General features: G+C 35.8%; 1 protein-coding gene across 4 annotated transcripts in view; it reads right to left on the reverse strand.

Annotated features, from left to right (window-relative positions):
* The window catches only part of DMD (dystrophin), a 2,105,574-nt gene that overhangs the window by 732,852 nt on the left and 1,349,687 nt on the right, over positions 1 to 23,035 (reverse strand). For all 4 annotated transcript variants that reach the window (XM_054470954.2, XM_063660502.1, XM_054470953.2 and 1 more), the window contains exon 48: positions 20,864 to 21,049. In XM_054470954.2, the coding sequence (XP_054326929.1) occupies positions 20,864 to 21,049 (186 nt within the window). The remainder of the gene's footprint in view (positions 1 to 20,863; positions 21,050 to 23,035) is intronic.

Here is a 23,035-nt window from a genome sequence, read left to right on the forward strand (position 1 = left end):
AATGGTATCTTAAAAACAGTAAAATATGGAAAGTGTCCAGGCTTTTCATAGTAGGTCAGGATGAAATGATTTAGTATATGTAAAGGTAATACTAACTGCTACCATTTGTTGGAAACTGACTAAGCGCAAACACTCTGCTATGCACTTAACATTAATCATCTTAATTAATTTCAATCTCCATTGCAGAGCCTCTCAGCAATACTACTATCATTTTTTCATATTAAAAAACTAGAGTCATGAAAGGTCAGAAACTTGTCTAGGGCACAAGCTAACATATGGTGAATCTGAGATTTGAACCCCAGTCTTTCTGAGGCAAATCCTGCATACATAATTACTATGCTACAGGGTCTCTGGATTTAAATATCGTACCAATAAAAAGTAGGTTTTATTTGCTGAATCCCACGGCTCAGAACGGAACAAAGTAGTTTCGATTAGGATGTAATGTGAGTTTAAATCAGGGTTTCTCAGCTTCAGCCCTATTGCTATTTGGGACTGGATAATTATTTCTTGTCGGGAGCTACCCTGTGTACTGTAGGGTGTTTTGCAGCATGACTGGTCACTATGCACAAGTTGCCAGTAGCACTTTCTCCTCCCCCATGTGTGACAACCAAAAATATCTCCAGCAATTGCCAAATTCCCCTGGTATCATCTGTGGTAGAGAAGCATTCTATTATTGAACACATGAAGGAACAAATGAAAGAATGTCTGTCTGTTCACGGTCTGTATTTTCAGTGTACATGAATTAATATGACATGATATGAATATCTTTCCTTCCTTTCTCTTATATACAACATTGTATGTAATGTCATCTGTTCATATACTCTTTCAGATGCACTTTTATCACACTATGTCTCTTAACATTCATTTGAGTGTGGTTCTGACGAATTCTAACCATCATGGCATGTTTCAGTTTCTGGCTGAATTGGTCCTAATATATCTGGATTATATATCCCAAAAGGATTAGGGAATACAGTAGATCTAAGGACTAGAAAGGCACATATTAAAGAAAAGTGATTTTGACATATCTCTGAATAGTGGCCAGTGATATTTGCATTATTTTAAACCAATATAGAGCATCTCTAAGTTATTAGCCATATAGTAATTGCACATGGTTCTTTAAGTCTTAACAGAATATTTACTTAAATCTGTTATTATTAAACACTAGAAGTTTCTTTTTAAAGATAAAACAGCCATTAGGCTAATTTTCATTAAAAGCAAAGAAAAGAGCAATTCAATTCTGACTTCATGACTGACATGCACTTTAAATAAAATTAAAGATGTTTTGTTTTTACTATTAGGTTCTGTACCAGAATTATAGTCATTATCTAAAACAACTCTTTCTAAGTGCTACCATAACTAATAAACTCAAGCAATCAAGTGGGTAATTGAATTAAACTCGTGTTTTTTAAAAAAAAAACAGCAACAATATATCTGCATTCTCTCTTCTGAATACTCTTCCTAAACATGTACAGAAAACAGCAAATATGTGGGTTTCTGAAATAAAGAAAAAGGACACATTATGTAATAAAGCCAATTCCTGGTTTACTCAATATGTCAGTCTTCATCTGGGATACCAGGTCTTTAGACTGTTGCACTTAGCCTTTATACGCTTATAACTCATGATTTCCATATGTTCCACTAAGTAGCCATTTTCACCAGTCCCCTGAAAAGTCAATGATAAGATTTTGGATAAGGAATTGTAGACTTATGTATTAGGTGCATATAATCCAGAACTCTACTAGAATCTAGAATATACAGAGAACTCATATTAATCGGTAAGAGAAAGTAAACAATCCAATGGAAAACTGGGGTAAATATATGAAGAGTCAACTCACAGAAGGAAAAATCTGCCCAACAAACTCGAAAACTTGTTCAACCAGGGATATGCAAATTAAAATAATAAAGTCCTGCCACTTCTTGCTGCTGGTTGGAAAAGCAATTTGCAATATATAATAAAAGTAAAAATGTGAATACTCTAATGAGGTAACAATTCCACTTCTAGGTGTTCTCATATGTCTATCTGAGGAGACCTACAAAGAATGTTGTTTCAGCATTGTTCATTAGTGAAGAACTGGAACAATCTGATTATTCATTGTTAATCTAACAAGCACATTAATTGTTTTGTTTCTATTAAAATCAAGAATGCTTTTACCCGATTACTTCTGTATTCTAAAGCCATTAAAAATCTTTGTTCGTATTTTTATGGAGTCCAAAGTTCTATTTAAGCTAGTCATAAGCAAAGTTAATGCCACTATTCATAATGGACTCACTGAAGATATTAAAGATAATAAAATAACAATACTATCTCTAACAAATCAGACTTTAGTTACAATGGCATACACAGTACAATGTCCAAATAACATCTGTTCAGTTTTGAGTGAAGCATAGGAACGTGTATGTATGTATGTGTGTGTGCATAATTTGTATTTGTGTTATCTCTCCAATTATGTAAATCACTAATACTTATTACTATGCTAATACCAGAAGACGTATTGTAATAAAGGTCACATGAATTATTAATTTTTGTGTTTCTTATCACCTATTTCATCAAATAATTTTAAAGACAGAGATGCTATCTACCCACATTTTCTCTACTTGTCATTCACAAAAGTTCCTTCAAAAAAATCTTAAAAATTAAAAGTACGCACACATGGCTTTGTAGTTTCATGTTTCAATAAGGAGAATTTTACTTGGATCCTATACATTATTGTGAGTGCTTCCATGTTTTGCCTTCTTAATGCTTACCAAAATTATTAATGTCAAGAATACCAATCTTGGCCAGGCATGGTGGCTCACGCCTGTAATCCCAGCACTTTCGGATGCTGAGGCTGACAGATCACTTGAGGTCAGGAGTTTGAGACCAGCCTGGTCAACATGGTGAAACCCTGTCTCTACTAAAAATTCAAAAATTAGCCGGGTGTGGTGGTGGGCACCAGTAATCCTAGCTACTTGGCAGTCCGAGGCAGGAGAATCCCTTGAACCCAGGAGGCGGAGGCTGCAGTGAGCTGAGATCACAGCACTGCACTCCAGCCTGGGTGACGGAGCAAGACTCCATGTCGGAAAAAAAAAAAAAAAAAAAAAAAAGAGAATACCAATCTCATTTTAATGACCAGCATGTTACATAACCAATTATTATAAATGATTTTAAGCTGTTTAATGTTCAAATTAAAACTTTTCTTAAAATAGTCTAATTTAAATAATTATGGATGTTTTCATTAACTATATTATTTGTGCCCTGTTATGTTCAGTAACTGCCAAATATTCATTATGTCAAGGGGGTCACCAAAGTGTTCAGAATTTGGAAACTGTAGTTTCAGATGTATTAAACATGCAAACTCTACTTTTTTATATGTATCATTTTGAAATTACAGAACAAACTGAATGCATTTACACTAAGTAATAATTTAAGCAGTTAACTTAGCCCTACGGTGTTTCTTTTTCAAAATATATGTCAGATATATACAGAGTAGTGTTGAATATCCCCTATATGCACAGATACATATATCATATATATGATATATGAAATATATAAGGTATTTATATTTTCTATGTCATGAATCATATAGTGATTCATTCATTCAGTATGCGAATGCATGAGTCTAATCCCACTGACACTACTGCTCAAAGGAGTGTCAGGAATAATAGAGGGAAAAATGATGTGAATAGGAAAACAGTAGGCATATGGCAATTTTGAAGTATTTGGAATACAAAGTTATTCTAAGTTGAGTACAGCTGACAAAAAAATGCATAGTAACATCAGCTAACTTTGCCTAGTAGATGATAGGGGTACTTATATAACATAGAATTGTATTTGTTAATTAGAATCATAATATACTCTTCAGTGATACAGAACTTAATATACTAAGTGAAATCTCAGTATACAGAATTGTATATTCAAGAGGACATATTGCTATGGCATTTCTAAGTAGTAAATTCAACGCACAAAGTTTGGATGATTACATCTTCATTGGAGAGAATCATGTTACTTTATGATATATTTTCATACTGATAACATCTAAGTTTATTCTGAATTAGAATATATGAAGTATTACTTAAAACCCTTCAGAATGTTACATAGTTTTGTTAGAGACATGCATCTTTAAATTATTTTTTAGATAATATACTATTATCATTTGGTAATTTTTCTCAACTCTCAAATATGAGTGGAAGTTTAAATTGGTATGAGTTCTTGAGATGGAAACTGAAGAGTGAAATAGCTTTATTTAAAATAGATACTTCTCCTAATGCTAAAACTTACAGCATAATAAAAAAGTAAAAAATTAAAAAAAAGATAATTCTTAAAGTGTTCTTTTTAGTGCTCAATAATTTATATATATGTATAATATATATAGTTATAATGGCATATACAGTATAATGTCCAAATAACATCTGTTCAGTTTTGACAAATATATATATTTGTCTTTTTCTCCCCATTGGGAAATAAAGTAACAAAGATTATGGCCACAATTTATCTCGCTTTTGTTTTTCCTCACAGCACCCGATAGAGTGTTCTACCTGTAAACACCAAGTTCACTCCCTCCTCCACGAAATGAAAATGTAACAAGTGGCTTCAAGTTGCTCCAACTTTTTGGAAGACATCCTTACACATAATGATAATCACGCTTGTTTTTAGAGGTGTCATAATTACAAATTTAGAATTTTAACTGTTCTTCAGCAGTAACTCAGAGATTTAAGAATCCCTTTAGTAACTGATATAGTTTAGTCAGCAGAGAACCGTATTTCCTGACGAAAATAAAAGCTCAGAGCCTCAAGGTCAGCAGGGTAGAGACTTATCGGGCAGACAAGGGGCACTGTTCCAGAGAGCAGAGGGTCAGAGGAGACTGCAAGTACCTGCGTAGAGATCTCAGGTCATGTATAATGTTTCCTCATCTGTCAACCCAGCTGCCATTTTGGAGAGGAGCAGGAGGAGAGCAAGGAAATCTAAAAGACTGGTCATTATCCATGAGGTCCCAACCCATAAAAAGAGACTGGTGAAATCACTATTTCAGAGCGAGATAATTTTTTCTCACTGCCCAGTATGGGAAAGGGTTATGAAGATCACTGAGAAATAAATGAAGAAGTTGTCATTCTGAGAATCAATATTTGACTCCTGGACATACCCATTTAACTTCTCCTGCATATTTATTGTATGCGTGAAAATTTATCTACTTAAGAATCTATGACAGTGCTTTTCAAACTGTGGTTCCACAGACCAGAAGTATCAGTTTCACATTAAATTTTAAGAAGCATGGCTCTAGATAGGCTATAGTAGAATAAGGAATGGATAAGTGTTAGCCTCCCAGATTTTAACTCATTTACATACTTATGGATATAACATTTATCTTTAAATGATACAACTTTGTGAATAAACAGCTTCATGAATATAGCTTTATGAGACAATAGAGAAAGGTGGCCAAATTTTTTAAAAAGATATGATTAGAAGAATTGTGTTGTTTTAAGTATTGCAAATTGCAAGTGCAGAGCATGTCTGAATATATCTGAAATCCCAACGTGTTATTTTCTACCAACAGTCAATGCCACCAAGGGAGGTAACTTGCAAGTTTAAAACCTTCCTCATTTAACTTCCATTGTTTCTGCACCGCGTTCTGTCTGCCAATCAAAGCCATCCCCTGGGCGTTATAGTTAGTAAACCAGGTGGTCCATTCATCCACTTAAGCAGAAATTGTTTGAAAACGATTGGAAGTGTTCCCATTTTTCTCCTCCACACAGAATCAGAAAGAGATGACATCCATGGGCAGAGCAGAGTTTTCTTTAGAGTACATAAAAAAAAAACTGATAGCATGGCTTCTGATGTTCTCTCATAACTTCCTTCAAAGTATTATCTAAATTTCCTTCTAAGGGAGTAGTGAAGGATTGCTAAGTAAAAACTAAAATTCTAATATGCGGTAAAAGCATTATTTCAAGAAAGTATAAACATACTTAGGGTGACAAAATGACTTTTTAAGGTTTATTTCAAAAGCAAGAGAATGATCTAGGAGAGAGTAGAACTGCTTTAGGAGAAAATGGTATAATATTGGTGAATGGAAAATAGAAATTGGAACCTTTTAATTTCTGTTGGGTTTGTTTCTTGTATGTCAAGAGGAATGGTTTTCTAACTGCAAAGAATAAAACAAATAGCAGTGAGAGGGAATTGGTGTCCAAGATGGGTAAAGAGATTAGAAAGCCCCCAGCTGCTCAGAATTAACTCTCTTGATGCAGATAAATTACATCTCAGTACGCTAATACAACTGGCAAGTCAAATGGCAAACCACTGTGGTTACTCATGAAGACTGGGAAAGTGCAGTTTTGATTTTCACAAGGAAAAATAAGTGTGGGAATAAAATGTTAAGCTTCCAGATAGTTATTTCAGATTTGGCTAGAAAATGCAATGCAAAGAGAAGCCACAAACCTTCTTTAGGTAATGAATTTTGAAAGAATGGGAGTCAGTTGACACAGGCTCTTTGCAAAGACAAACCCTGTTCTAGCCATCAATGTATTGTTAGATAAATAAGAAAATGAAAGCAAATATTCACATATTAGTTAAAAATTTTTTAAATCTCTACTTGTGCTACAATTTGTCATCATGTTGAACTTCTGTCCAGGATTGATGGCTAAGAAGAGCAAAGACCATTCCTATGCAATTCAAAGGTTAGTTTTGATGTTTTCAGGTTATAACCTTAAGACTAGAATCTGTCTATCGTAGAAAACATTCATTAAAACCTTTATCATTAGAAAACCATGTTTTTACTTCAAGTTGTAAACTATATTTGCCTTAGTAAGAAAGAGACCAATAACCCAAAAGAGAACACTGGCAAAAAACAAAAAAAAGTAGCAAACAGTGCATAGAAAAGGAAACAAAAATGATTCTGCAACACATGAAAAAATTCAAATTCACTCACAGAAAGAATAAAGAATTCAAATTAAATTGACAGATATCATCAATTTTCTTGTTCAGAATATCAAAAAGGTTGATGACACACTGAGTGGGCAAGGGTATGGGGAAAAGAAACCTTTCCTAATACTGATGAGATGTTCTATGAAGAGCAATTTGGCAAAATGTACTAACAAGACAAATGCCAGATTGACGCAGCCATTCGACGGCTAGGAATTTATCACATAGATATATTTGTAACGTGTAAAATGATGCGCACAGAGTTATACATTTTCTTATGTTAGCCAAAAGTCGAAACAAACTAAAGGCTCACTAATTGGAGTGCTACTTAAGTGAATTATGGTATATCCTTAGAATAGAATAGTATGCAACTGTAAAAAAAAAAAAAAAGAGAGAGAAAGTTCTTTAACTAATACAGAAAATAATCACCAGTGTGTGTGTGTGTGTATATATATACACACACAATATACACACACACAAGCATTTTACTCTTCCCTTTCTTAGGAGGGAGGGAGAAGAGTGCTACACACACACACATACACACACAGGCATTTTACTCTTTCCTTTCTTATGAAGGAGGGAGAAGAGTGCTTTTCCTTCTGCCCTGCCGAGCCAAGGAAAAGGGCTTCAAAAGAACCATCTTTTGAAGGATGCAGAAACAGTATTTATAGTATTCTAACAGCTGGCTTTATTTTAAGAGGACAAGAGAAGAAAATAATACACACACACACACACACACACACACACACACACACCCCTACATCCTATTCTTGGAAGGCTACCCAGGAAACTGAAAACCTTGGCAGTACATGGGGAGAGAAACTGGGGGGCTGAAAGACAACAATGCAACAGAGGATTTCAATGCTTTTGAATTTTGTACTGGAAGAAAGTATCTATTCAACAAATAAATAAAACTATTATTATTATTGAAGATGGAGTCTTGCTCTGTCACCCAGGCTAGAGTGCAGTAGTGCAATCTCGGCTCACTGCAACCTCTGCCTCCGGGTTCAAGGGATTCTCCTGCCTCAGCCTCCCGAGTAGCTGGGATTAGAGGCACTCACCACCATGCCCGGCTAATTTTTGTATTTTTAGTAGAGACGGGGTTTCATCATCTTGGCCAGGCTGGTCTCGAACTCCTGACCTGGTGATCCACCTGCCTCAGCCTCCCAAAGTGCTGGGAGTACAGGTGTGAGCCATTGCGCCTGGCCGATTTATATTATCTTTAAAGTTTGTTATACAGGGATACATTTACCCCCAACTTTGTAATAATTAACCCAGTATGACATCACTGATAGAGTACTAATTAACTCATTTTCTATAAAACTGTGCAGATTATCTTAAAATTAGAAACAAAAATGAAGTACAATATAAGTGAAAACAACAGTTCCAGAAAACAACACTTAACCATACCACACGTAACACAATGTAATAATCTGCATTATATTCTTTGGTACCCTATGCTATCTTATTCTATTTTATTTTACCCATTAAATTGATTTCATAACTCATCAGTGGGTTGTAAGATTCTCCCCCGGGCCTGAAAGCTTAAGGAGATGAACAAGTCCTCCTTTCTCAGGCCCATTCCTTAGGCACAAGGCTACTTGCCTCAACAGCATGCACCGGTGAAATAGCAGAAGCAGGAAGAGAGCCGGCCAGAAGACAAGTACCTCTGAAGATCGAGAAAGAGGCCATCCGTGTACAATGCAGCAGTTACGTCAGGCTAGGAGACTTCCTGTTCACAGGAGACTATAAAACCTTTGTCCAGTCCTCACTTGGGGCTAACGCCATTTTAGGCCTCAGCCTGCCTGTACCCAGGCGCTCATTAAAACAGCATGTTGCGGCCAGGTGCCGTGGCTCACGCCTGTAATCCCAGCACTCTGGGAGGCCGAGGCAGGCGGATCACGAGGTCAGGAGATTGAGACCATCCTGGCTAACACGGTGAAACCCCGCCTCCACTAAAAATACACAAAATTAGCCGGGCGTGGTGGCGGGCGCCTGTAGTCCCAGCTACTCGGGAGGATGAAGCAGGAGAATGGCGTGAACCCGGGAGGCGGAGCTTGCAGTGAGCTGAGATCACGCCACTGCACTGCAGCCTGGGCGACGGAGCGAGGCTCCGTCTCAAACAAAAAAAAAAAGAGATTTGACTGGGTTTTTTCCTGTGGTAGGCACTTCATTCCAATTTTCTTGCCCACTGTTTGGTTAATGATAGACTTTCTTCAGCTTTACAAAATAAAAGCACACCTCTCTGACCTATCCCACTGGTGCATTGTAGTCAAGATACATTTATGCCAAATAAAAGTACATTTCAAAATAATGGCGACTGAAATCCTCTTTACTCAAGGTACCATCAAATACTCATCCATCTCATAATAGATTCATTTTCAATAAATATCCACTGAGTATGTTTAATAATTATTTATCAGAAGGTACATATATTTGAGTTATTTGGTTATTACTAAGTGTATTTATTATTAATACTTTAAATACTACTCAATCTAGAGAATTTTAAAAATACTTAGAGCCTTGTAGTCGCAGGAAATTGTTTTTAAAAATTGAATTTAAGTCCACATAAATATAATTTTTATAAAGAATTATGATAGAGTGGTTAATAAAACTTTATAGCATAAATATGTATCACATATTTATCACATTAGAATAAAATTCTTTGGGGAAATTGAAAAATATGATTTAAATAAAAAGGAATAATATAAAACTTCTATTTATTAAATATGAGACTTTTCATGTATTTTTAAGTATATGATGGTAGACATTATATTGCAATGGTATTTGGATTCCACGGCATACATTCTAAACTGTACTATAAACACTTTTAAAATGTCAATATTTACTATATCCCAAGGGCAGAAAATAGATGTCACCTTTAAAATGTGCAAGCAGATATTCAATTTTCTAAAATATTTTTATTGGTTATAGATAGAATGGTCTGAATACCACTATAATAGAGGTTCTTTGAAGCCCTCTTCCTTGGCTTGGCAAAGAGGAAAAGCACTCTTCTCCCCTCCCTCATAAGAAAGGGAACAGTAAAAGTCATAGAAGTTTTCTCATGTCCAACAAAGTGTTAGTCCTATTTGAATGATCTGTTCCAGGAATTCTCAATTCAAGAAACTGTTCTCAAGTTTAGTCTTTTCCTTATATGGGCAAGTTAGGTCGGTGAATGATGAAAATCTCATGACCATCTACTCTCTTTTTTGGAGTGTTTTTCTGGTAGCAACTTGCTGCTGTAGGAGTATTTTGAAGGCCTTTTTTTTTTTTTTTTTTTTTTAAAGAAGTCCCGCTCTATTCCCCATGCTGGAGTGCAGTGGTGTGATCTTGGCTCACTGTAACCTCTGCCTCCTGGGTTCAAGCAGTTCTCATGCCTCAGCCTCCCAAGTAGCTGGGAGTACAGGTGCGTGCCACCATGCCTGGCTAATTTTTTCTATTTTTAGTAGAGATGGGGTTTTGCCATGTTGCCCAGGCTGATCTCAAACTCCCAAGCTCAGGCAATCCACCTGCTTTGGCCTCCCAAAGTCCTAAGATTACAGACGTGAGCTACCATGCCTGGCTAAAAGCCTAATTTTTATTGTTAGTGTCTCTTACCATAACTCCTGATACAACAAGAAAGGTCCCATTCACTATCTTTTTCTACGCCTTAGGAAATGTGTTCCCATCTTAGTTTTGCCTTATCTAATAGAGTCCCAGGGAAATTGACTCAATTTTTCATTTTTAGTGAAGAACAAGGTCAGGTTAAAAAGGGTAAGTGAGTTAAACAATGTCGTAAAGCCAGTAAGTGTCAGCGCTGGGATTCAAACTTAGTCTTTTGTTTCTTTCCCCTTATTCTTCTACTTCAACTCAGGAATGGTTTTTGGAGTTGAGTAGAAAGAACAAAAAGTAAGAGGAAGATTATGGTACCCAGTGTTCATAAAGAAAAGCAGATGCCTAATTCCACTAATAGATGAAATTATCCACAAACTTAAACAAACACGCTTCAAGGTGTTATCAAGCCAGAATTATACTCTTGCCCAGAGGCAACCTAAACTCAGGAGAGAAACATTCAATAAATCTCTGTTTAGTTGCATGGTAAAAGGGAATAATTTGTCTTTTTGTCCAATAACTTTCATCCAATGTTTTTCAGGACACATTCCACTGATATTTTCATATCCAATATAAAACACTGAAACTTTTTTCTAAAGGTCTCTTCCTTGTTCCTTACCTCCCCAACACCACCTCTTAAAAAATTTTTTTTAAAATGAAATCAGATAACAGGTGAACTTGAGCTAGTACACATCTATCTAAGGGAGTTACTATTTGAATTTGAATTATCCATTCTAAAGTGAATTTAATGCCATTAACCTCTGCAAAGCTAATTTTGTGAATGTTGAGTACACTCCTGACTGATTAATTGGGAATCCATTGGTAAGTCTGACTCCTTACCCAGTGCTCTAGATCAGTGCTTCCACGCTTTCGTGGAAGCATGGTAACATCAGATTTTGATTCTCAATAATCTGAGTATATTCTTGAGTCTAGAGTCCCAGGCTTCTTTGTTTGAAAAGCATCATTGGTTTAGAACGTGGAAAATTCTTATTGAAATCTCATTTGGTTCAACTTCAGATTTTCAGTATTTAGAGAAATCTTTTTCTGTACAGATTACGTTTGTAGAGACCTCGTTCATGTTTCCTTTCTTTGTTGTTGCTGTTCCTTTCGTGCCTCTTTCCTCCATGAGACATTCTCACTATTCTGTTTCTCCTCCTCTAAAGACTACTGCTGATTAGATGCTTCACCTCTATGGCACAAACTAGGCTTCTCTTCTTGTTAGTATGATTTTTACTAAAGATGAACTTCAATGGCCTCTTCCGAAAACATAAGCACTCCTAAGCTGGCTCATCTAAGACCTCTCCCTTCCCATCACCACCATTCCTCCTTCTTCCTTAGACTACTTTTGATCTTCCCTTTAGCTCCCTTAAATCCTTCAACATATTCCTCTTCAAACCCGTACCTCCTCCATCTCTTTGTCCATCCATGATAGACCTTTCTCTTCCTACTCCAGTCTCTCAACTCTCTATGGTCTCTAAAGCTTTATGCTCCCTGCCACTACTGGGGGCTCTGGAAAACTCAAACCCCAGAAGCAACCACCTGAGGTTGAAAAAGCTAATTGGAAACAGACTGGATACCATATACGTTCAGATGGGATTTGGAGATACCCAGATGGTCACTAGGTATCTCCTCAGTCATTTACTCCAATTTTAGAACACAGCCTCCATAAATTACATATCAGGGCAAAAGAAAATCTTAAAAGGCTCCTCCACAAATATTGATGTAAACTTTTAGCCCTCATATTGAGTAGGTGAATTTAACTTGTATTCATAAGCTTTGCTAGTTGGCTATGAAATACTGGTATATGACAAACAGTTCACACTTAGCTAATTCCTAGTTTTCTCTGTAAAATAAGACTTACTAATGGTTAAAAATATAATCAATATATGTAAATAAAACTTCCGGAAACATTAGGGGTAAAGGGAAACAACTTTGTATGCAAAATATACAAGGTATGCTGGATGTGTTTTTGTTAAGGAAAAAGGGAATAATTTTGTCCTAAATTAAAATGACTGTGTGAAAATGAGGAAGAGGAAGGTATAAGACAAAATCTGAATGAACATTGGAAGTGGCAGAAGATTTGTGGAAGGAGAGTCTTATGTTAATAGCCAATGCTGGCTAAAATGGAATGGATTTATGAGTAAACTTTTACAAATGACCCTTAGTATCAACAGTGTATATTGATCAAAAATGAGTTGTAGTTTCTTTTTGTTACAAAATGATAAAATATTCTTGGATTATTGGTCTGCTCTTTTGAAATAAAATTGAATATATTTAAGTATACAACATATTTTGAGATATATATATGTGTATATATATATATATACATACACACACAAAATTGCAAAACAATTATTTCGGTCAAGCTAATTAACATATTCATCTTTTCTATTGGTCTTCTCTTAATAAGAGATTGCAAAATTTGTGTTTTTTTTTTATATTTTGGGTAATCTGTATAGGAAACAAATATTCTGTTTCTTATCAGAATAAGTACCTGTGTCGATTTTGTATGTCCTTGAATTTTTTAGAAAGTAGTGTTTTCTCTTTGGAAAGAACTAAAAACTTTTACAGTCATGTGGCCTTCTATATTTATTTTTGAAATCTTTTATTGTCATCTTGGTTACATAGGTAGCCATGGATTCTTTCATAGTGAGCAATGATCCTATTCAGCCAAGTATTCAAACCTTTTGTCATTTTACAACCTTTGATATTTTGCTTTTCCCAGGTCAATTCCTAAATAAAATTTTTTTTATCTCAGATTGGTTTGAAAAATTTCAAAGGATTTGTTCCTGCACCCTTGTAAAATGAAGGATGTTAAAAATAACTAGGTTCATTTGGTATGTTGAGTTGCATAAAAAGCTTTGACAAGAAGAGATGCTGAACCTTCACTAGGTTATAGTTGTATGGGTCAACTATTATTAGTATAAATACTTGAAAAATTATAATGAATCCTTAGAACTTTGTTAGTGCTCTAGGTGCTCTAGGTGTCCATGATACATCCTGGTGCTACTTTATCTGATAATAATATCATGTCATCAGTCCTAACTCCAGTTGTTATTTTAAAATGTGGCATGTCACCAGGGGAAAAAAAAATTTCTTGTCGAATGAATCAGATCTTTAATTATGGCCATTTTAAGTCTTTTGTCGTTCACAGATAGTTTTTGGTTTATGCTGATGCTTCCCTGAGCGCTCTTACAATCAGTTAGAGGTCAGAATGCATCATCTTCAGTAAAACAGGACCATCTTTGAGACCCATAGGAAGTACTATGACAGGCACTCTGGGACACAGACTTCTGATGCCATTGCTTAAATAACTTTGAGATTATACCATTGGACAGAGTCAGGATTTATGAAACTCTGTGAAGAAGCTGATGAGTTCATGAAACTACTAACTCAAGATCAAGCAAGACAAGAATTAATTACGTGGGCCTGAATGAACCGATAAAGGATTTGATTATGGCTTTTGTTTAGAATATTCCTCACGTTTTAATGTTCTGTTTGCTAAATATAAGAAACGCCTTTCCATTTTCTCTTAAGCTATCTATAACTCATGAGAATTTAGATTATGCTTTTGTAAACAGAATGAAACATTAATCTTTTTATCCCTGCCTGATCCCTGTAAAATTCAGAAATTCTTACCGAGTATTCTTATTTTCATGGCAATATAATTATTTGCATAGGTTCAATAAATATATTTATGTAACAAGACATAATTGAAAAAAATATATAACCAAGGCTTTGACTAGAATGTCATATTTGAGAATTAAGTGCATACAGTCAGATGTGACCAGTTTTAAGGAGCTGCTCTTGACTATATGGAGCTAATATAAGCTCCTTTTGGGAAAACTGTCCTGGTACGTGGCTTACAGAATTCCCAATCTTACAGTTGAGTAAGCAAGGTCTATTCTTAGGAGACCCAGGAAACCTAGGGTATTTTAGGAACCTGGAAAACAGAACACTTCAGCTGAATCTATAGGTATTTTACTGCAGGTAAAATCTGATGTGAAGTTCTTGACTTGCCTTCCTAACCTTTGGAGACTTTTAAAAAATCAAATCTGAGGTTTCATATTTTTAAACTACTTTATTGAGGTATGAATGACAAAGAGAAAGCTGTACATATTTAATGCATAGAACTTGATGAGTTTGGAGATAAAGTATATATACAAAACCAACACCACAATCTATGCCATAAACCTATGCGTTACCTCCAAAAGTTTCCTCTCACCTTATGTACTATGTACTACTGCTCCTAAAACTGAGAGTAGTAGTATTTTGCGATAAGAACACTTAAACTGTGCCCTCAGCAAATTTCTAATTGTACAGCACAGTATTGTTAACTATAGGCAAACTTATTCAGCTTGTGATTCTTCATGAAAACTTCCAGCTAAGCACACTTAAAATAGCCTATTTGGTAAATTACCATTTTTGCTACCCCTATATAAATAAATAGGCCAGTCTTATTTTGTAAACAAGGAAAAGTCTTACTTTGATTAACACTGATCAAAAGGGTGATGGTAGAGATAGAGTTTCAGTAACCCTTGGGGTTATCAGATTCTATTCCTGTTCATTGTCTTTGATCTATTTTGCATTTCTTTGTAAACTACATGATTTTTTTTTTTTTTTTACCTACCTGTAAATTGAACTGGATCCTGCTGTCTTACACATTTTGTCCGTCCTTACCAATTTTCAGTTTATTTCCTTTACGATCTGGCTATGATTCTCCAAATTAACATTTCAAATTTTTCTCCCACCATCCTGACTTGGTGTCACTGAGAACTAAAACGTGACTGCCCATATTATTATTGAGATAAGGACTCTCTTCTCTAGGTTGTCTTATAGCTGCCATTTCCCCACAATATCTAAAGAAGCCCTGCAAGCAGAAGCTGGATGACTTGCTATAAACTACAAAGGACTCACCACCACAGCAAATTATATATAGACAACTTTCATGCCTGGAGCTGCTGCTTTGCAGGCCATACAAAAAGTTCATTAAACTCCAACCTCTTCCATGCCATGCTCCAAGAAATCCATCAGATTGCTACTGCCATCCTCACTCTACCATCTGAGAATGGCTACAGCCCAGCTTCTAGGAAACTTTCTGACTTGCTGCCCTCTGGACTCAAAAACTGAGTTTGCAGCCTGCTTCAACCATTAATCTTTGTCTTCCTTCTAATTTTCATAGAAATCTCCCTCATGAAATGTCTGATTACTACCAAGTGTCAGAGTTGGTTCAGCTAGTCCTTCAACAACAGAAACCTGCTGAAATGAACTAGATGAACTAGTGTTCCTAGGTTTTTCAATGGGAAAACTGGTTTCCCTTGAACAAAATGGAGGGTTGACAAAGAAAGCTTTAAAAATACCCTGAGTTTGACTACATTTGAGACAGATTTCTTCCTGACTTTAGACCTGACCTTCCTTTTCTTAGAGCATTTACTCTAGAAAACTTTATACATTATTTCTCTACTTTTTTGAGATAAAAATATTCTCCTAGCCTCTTGCCACTTTTATACCTCAGGAATAAACTTTCTCAAGGACTTGGGAGGTAGCACTTTGATATAGAATCATCAAAAAAGATAGTGCCCCAATCTACTAGTCTTCTGTTGGGAGGATAGGAATCTAACTTTGATAAGTGCCAATCAGCAAACACAGATGGCCTAACTAAGCACATTGACTAACCTCCCTCCTGATATCTAGTACTTTCTCACTAACTCATCTCAGCACTTAAAGGCTCCCCTGCCTTTTATTTCAGCAGAATTGACTTCAATCTCTGTCCTCTATTGCAAAAGTTTTGAACACAGTCTTTCTTGCCTGTTGTCTAGTGCAGTTTTTCTTTGACAACACACACAGCAGTGTGAACACACACAGTGTTCAGTGACTTTAATGGTCAGTCACTACAATTGAGTACTTTGGTAGTTTTCAGTGTGGATTTGACATTATGGGCAATTATGCTCCTTATACTGCAAGGAAGAGCCAGCAGAGCCACATGTCATGTTTATTTATAAACCACAGAAGAAAAGTGATTCTTGAGGGGAGGAAAAAACCCCCTCCCTGTGATTAAGATGAAAGTATTTCAGTCACTAAGCCTTAACATAAAATTATGTGTCCCGCCACACCTCATATTTTAATAAAAAGTTTGGAAAGCAGTAGTCAGACAAATAGTATACCTCTAGCTCATTATTGAAAGCATTCATTAAAGATTAAAAACACAGGACCCTTTATAGCAATTCTAAACTGGTCCCAGGATCTTAGCATTCAATTATCATTTCTGAAATCTGAAATCAACATATTTTATGTCTAAATTGAGAGTATATTTGAAAATCAAAATTCAAAGGCATGCCTTCTAGTGGGCTGACTGATGGGAAAGGGCTGTGATTACGCCTAATTTTCACCCTCTACATCACCATCTCATTGATTATGTTTCTCAGCTTGCTAAGGGTTCTGTGAGGTGATTTTCAAGATGAATATTGCTATTTGCAGGATTTCCTGAATAGGAATATTTCGGGAGTAAATTGCACAAACCAAGCGATGTGCAGTCAATTTTCACTCCAGCAAAAACAATGTATTAGAACACAGCCCTTAAAGCTTTTTTTTTATTTGCGTTTCATTACACAGCTAGCTGCATTTCATCAATAAGCGTGAAGTACCAAGCAGACAAAACTGAGGCTCACGGAGAGAGGGTATTACATATTTTTCTAACAGGTGTGCTCAGAGTTTGACTAGAGAAAACAAATTACCCAAATGGCAAGGCCTCAGACCCTTTGTTTCCGAGGCAGCCATGGCCACCATGGCCAGACAAGGCAAGTTTCTTTACATTTAGGATTTGGAGCTAGGGGCGTGGCTGTTTGTGTATCTACTTTCTTTGCATTAACTCTTTCTTAAGATTTTAGTAAAGGCGGTTTTTTTTTTCCTTGTGTTAAAAAAAGGGCATGTGCTCAAAACTCCTTAAAAATTTTATTTTTGGTGTTCAGTAGTTTGAAACTAAGTAAAGCAAAGTCTAGTGTCCCATCTTTCTTTAATGGAAAAATAGTTTAATTCCTTTAAGCAGAGGAATACAGCAGGCTGTAAGGACTAATATCCTATATCTTAAATCAGAAAAACTGGGCAGTCTTACTAAATCATTTATTAGTGACAAGGAATGGAAGCTTGACAAAGAGGGATAAAAAACAAGGTAAATTATTATTCACACAGGTCACCATTTCGTAATTATAAGCTAGGGGTTTGAGAATTGTTGGGAGAAACTCTCAAGTCATCAAATCTATGATTTTATGTTTCCCCTCCCCCCACCTTGGACACAGCCACAAGCAGAAGAAAAAGGCTAAAAGAGTATTTTTGAAATCTGCACTCCAGAGATAAAAAACTCGGAATATGCTCAGAGGACTGAAGCCAAGGAGTTTTCTGCCAGGAAAAAAGCAGCTCCCTCTCCCCTCAGTGATTTAAAACAAGCTGCAGGAGACAAATATCATGACTCTCAGAAACTACACACAGCAGTGAGAGTGGTGACTTGTAGCTTTGATAAAGAAAAGTGATTAACACAGCCGAGTATGGCTTTCACTTCAAACTGCAGGGACCCATTTGGCAGAGCCCTATGGGCCATAGACAATCAAAGACCCAATGCAGGTTTTCATTATTTGAAAACCATTCTGGGGGGCACAGACTGGGACTAAAGTCATTTTGGTTGAGTAAACAGGATCTATTTGTACCAAGGGATTAAAAAAAAAAATCTTTTCTTAAATGTATTCCAGGAAGAGAGATAGCTAGCATTGAATATTTTTTAAATTATTATAATAAAGAGGCACATTTTAACCAAAGATTGCATTTAAAAGAGTAGAATGTGCTTTTACCATGAGCTACAAAAAGCTATTTCTGGTTGGGAGGAAAGACTTTATGGCCTTTCCTCTTTGCAATATTACATCAATTACTTTTTAAGAATATACTGGATATAAGATAATTGAGAATTTGGCTACGGTTATTGTGTATTGGGCCAAGTAACTGTACTTTCTTGTTGGGGTTGTTTATTGAGCAGTGAAAAATCAGTATTCATGAGATGTAATTGTACTGGTGAATAGGAGCTAGTCAAACACCTCTGAGTACATTACGTACTAGCTAAGTGGAGAAATGGTCAGGATCCTGGAACTGATGGCTTCCCTGAGACGATGATGTGTTTTGTACTCACCCAGTCTTGCCCCTTGTGATCACGTGTGACTAAAATGCAGGGTGATGGGACATCAGAAGCCACGTCTTGGTATCAAGACTTCCACTGTGCCTTTAATGTGCAGGCTGTTGTTACCCATCCTGTATAATTTCTTAAAGCTAACTAAATTTGTTACTGGGTAAAGCCTATTGTGTCTCATAAATTTAATCATCAGACTGAACCCAAGACTGTGCCACTGGCTGAGCAGGCTGAGTTTTGTACTGGTGAAATGATGTCTACTTGTGACTTCCACAGTGCCATCTGCTCTTCGGGAGTAGCTGTCAGAATGGCAGACATAAGTGTCAGGAGGAAGTAAGGTAAACATAGTGGAGAACGTTTTGCTAATCTAACTCATTTTAGTTGTAGCAAACTTCTATCTCCTTGTCACTCATGGCCATCTTCCCCAAACTTTTACTTCCTCTTCACTAGAATATTCTCAAATTTCCTTTTCCCTTTGCTCTCAGTTCCAGCAAAACAACAGCTAAATGGAGATTAAAATGTTAGGTTTTTACAATACTGGACAGTAAATAAATTTAACAATTAAAGTCAATTAAATAAAAGAAAAAACTACTCAAAAATGTTACTTATCGTTTTTACTCTGAAGTTGCCCAACAATACATTCATTAATAGATTGCAATTTCAAAGATTTGGTTTATTTGATTGGCTACTTAAAGATTTTGGCAAATAAGGAGACGCAAAACAGGGCAGCATATTGAAAGAATCTTTGGAATAGATTCCTTGAAAGGGAGAAAAGAGGATCAATCAGCATTTACAAGGACACTAAAAGAAGGAGATAGTGGTGTTCAATTCGCAGGATTGTCTGAAGCCTTATGCTTACCTGCAGTATTTCATTCATATTCTGGGTGCCTTGATACCATCTTTATTCATTGACTTAAAAACACTCACAAGTAAGCATCATTTACTGGATCCTAGGATGAGTGTGTATGATATGAGTGGAGAAGCAGAGATAAATAAGAGAATGCCCTCTGCGCTCAAAGAACAGTGCAGATGTGTAATGAAATACTCAGGTGTATAAAATTTAAGTGTAAATCAACATATGAACAATGGGAGATACGAATAAAGAGGTTTATAAGAAATCCTAACAGGGATTCTAACTCTACTTGGGGTACGGAAGAAAACTTGGAAGAGGGAACGACTTTGAATTCATTCTTAAAGAATGGAAGTAAATTCATTATATCAAAATAAACTGAAAGAAGTCATTTAAAGAAGAGGGAAAACCAAGATCACAGGTATGACATGAAATTACATGGATGGAAAGGCACCAAGTAATTTGATGTGGCTAGACTATACGGGGAGATTGCTGGCAGAATGAGAAGATAGAAAGGTAAAGTGTAGTCGGTCTGAGAGGGCTTTACAAGGTCTACAAAAGAGCCCAGACATTATATTTTAGGAACCTAATCTCATAAACAACTTCGATTTTGGATAAGGAATCTATGAATATGTATTAAGCACAATTAAAACAGGGATAGAAAATGTATCATAGTAACAAATATGATGCAGGCATTCTAGTAACATAAGTTTAATGAAGACCTTATTTCTAGTAAATGCTGAGGAAAAAGCAGCATATTCTAGTAAAATAATAATAATTATTATTATCATTATGACAACGATGATGATGATGACAAAGTTTCCCTGCTTGACTAAACTTTAGTCAGGCTTCTGAACCTTCGCCTGGGCTGGTCTTTGCACTCCCCTGTAAAATCCAGTTTCAGCAAAGAAGCCTGTCAGTTTTACAAGAACCCTTTATCCTTGGTACCTGATCACCCTCAGTATTATCCACCATTCCGCAGGGGTTGTCTGATAACCCTGGCCTATCTTCAGCAAGAATCCTGTGAGGTTGGTTTAGCCAGAATCCCACTTACCCCTGGTGTTTCCTCTTAATAATTTTCCATCTACTGACTCCTACACTGCTCCTCGGCTATAAATTCCTGCTTCCACTGTGCTGTATTTAGAGTTGAGCCTAATCTCTCTCCATCCAACCTCCTGTAATACTCCATTGCAGTGGTCCCTGTGCCTATTGTGGTTATCCTGAATAAAGTCTTCCTTACCACACTTTAACAAGTAATATTTTTTCTTTAATAATGATACCGAATGAGAAAATTCGGTACCGAATGATATTGCCATTTTTCTTAAAAAAGAAAAAAATATTTAAAGCAAAAAGTCCCTACCTTAATGTCAAATGGTCCTTCTTGGTTTGGTTGGTTATAAATTTCCAACTGATTCCTAATAGGAGATAACCACAGGAGCAGATGATTTAACTGCTCTTCGAGGTCTTCAAGCTTTTTTTCAAGCTGCCCAAGTTCTTTTATTTGAGCTTCAATTTCTCCTTGTTTCTCAGGTAAAGCTCTGGAAACCTGAAAGGAAAATGCATTTTAAAAAGGTAAATAATTCCCAAGGCATAAGCCAAAATGTTTAAAAATATATTTTCAAAAGTTATTTATCATGAAATGTTACAGAATCTTACTGATTTGTGTTATTTCAGCAGCATAATATTGATTATTTACATATATTACATGTTGGGATTTAACCAATGCATTAGAAATTATTCATTAACACGCTACAAAAATTCTTTGCTTTAAAGAAACTAATACCTTTTTGGAATTTCAAAACACACACCTTACACAAAGGCATAGCCAACTGCAACTGATAAAGTAAAGAAATACATCTTTCATTTATTCACTCAGTTACTAAATATACTGGTGTGTTGTGTATTATATGCCAGACACACTTCCTTTGCAGTTATAAAAATGAATAAGCCAAGTTATTCAGCATTAGCACCAGATATATAACACAGGTCTTCTAAATCCCAAATGAGTGATTTTTATTCAATGCGCATCCTAAAATTAAAACCAAACCAACTATAATTTTGTTTGTACAGCAATCATTTCTTCTACTATACTTGCTTCTAGCTTTCTTTTATGTCATGGAAGATTGTAAAAGGAAGTCCTTTTATGTACAAGGAAAATTGGTAAGTTATGCGTTTTTGTGAGCTATAGTTTGTGAGTCCCAGTAAACAGAAGCAGGTGGTTGAGATGAGAAGTAAAAAGAACATTTGGATTAGAGTAGACTGTAACAGAATGATTATAGGTTATTTTTATTAAGAGATCAGTATATGCCAACCATCATCCTTGGAAGTTTCACATTTGTAGACTTCCTTAATCCATCCAACAATGCTATGATAAAGATATTATTATGATCCCACTATCCCACGTGAATGATGATGTTGGGGTTGAAAAAACATTAAATAGGTTAGGAAGCAGTATGACATGGTATTAAGCACTGTGAGGTTTAGAGTTAGGCCACTTGGATTTCAATTCTGGTTCCAGTTCTTGCCTAATATTTTAGCCAAGTTTTCTCTAACTCTCAATGCCTCCTCTATAGATTGGAGACAATGATAGCACCTGCTTCATAGGATTACTATTAGGACTCAGTAAAGTCATCCCTGAACATACCTTAGAGCAATACTCTGCATGATAATGAATGACAATAAAGTTATTAAGTAGTAGTGATTACTGCTCAAGCTTACATGTAAATAAAGAGCCAGGATAGGCTGGGCACTGTAGCTCTTGCCTGTAATCCTAGCACTTTGGGAGGCTGAGGCAGGAGGATTGCTTGAGCCCAGGATTTCCAGGCCAGCCTGGACAACATAGCAACACTCCCATCTCTATAAAAAAAAAAAAAAAAAAAGAGCCAGAATAAACAAGAGTAAAGCTATTTTCTTCAGAATATCAAGAGTTAAAACCGGCATCCCAGAATAAAGAATTTAAACTTGTAATGATAGCTGTTTATGAGACTATTAATAATACCATTGTAATACAAAATATTACACTGCAATATGAATAAAATTTTATAATATACATCTGTTCCATAATAATATATTATGAATAATAATAGAGAAGATTTTAAAAATAAACTAGATAATATACTAGTGTGTCACATAAACAACGTCACATGCTTTGGAACAATTGTTTTAGATACTTTTTAAATAAGTCACTAATGAACAGTACATTGCTTAATTGGATGCAAGAGTTAGGAGATGAAAAAGAGAAAGTTGTCGAGAAAAAAATCAATTAATGTAGAGAAAAACGAATTTTAAACAAGATTGTCTATGTAAACAATATGTACAGTGAAACATCTTGTAAATGCATGTATATATGTTGTGAAAAATTCATGAGAATGTATAAGCAAAGGATTAACATCCAGCCCGGGCTGTTGCAGGTCAGTCTGGGACGGACCCTAGGCTCCCCCAGCACTGTTTCCTTGGAAACACTAACTTTAAGATGAATGGGAAATGTTGGGCCTGGCTTTGTTGCGTCGAACTGCACCTCATTGCGGGAGCT

Source organism: Pongo pygmaeus, chromosome X (assembly GCF_028885625.2).
Source record: "Pongo pygmaeus isolate AG05252 chromosome X, NHGRI_mPonPyg2-v2.0_pri, whole genome shotgun sequence".
In the NCBI taxonomy this organism is placed as follows: Eukaryota; Metazoa; Chordata; class Mammalia; order Primates; family Hominidae; genus Pongo; species Pongo pygmaeus.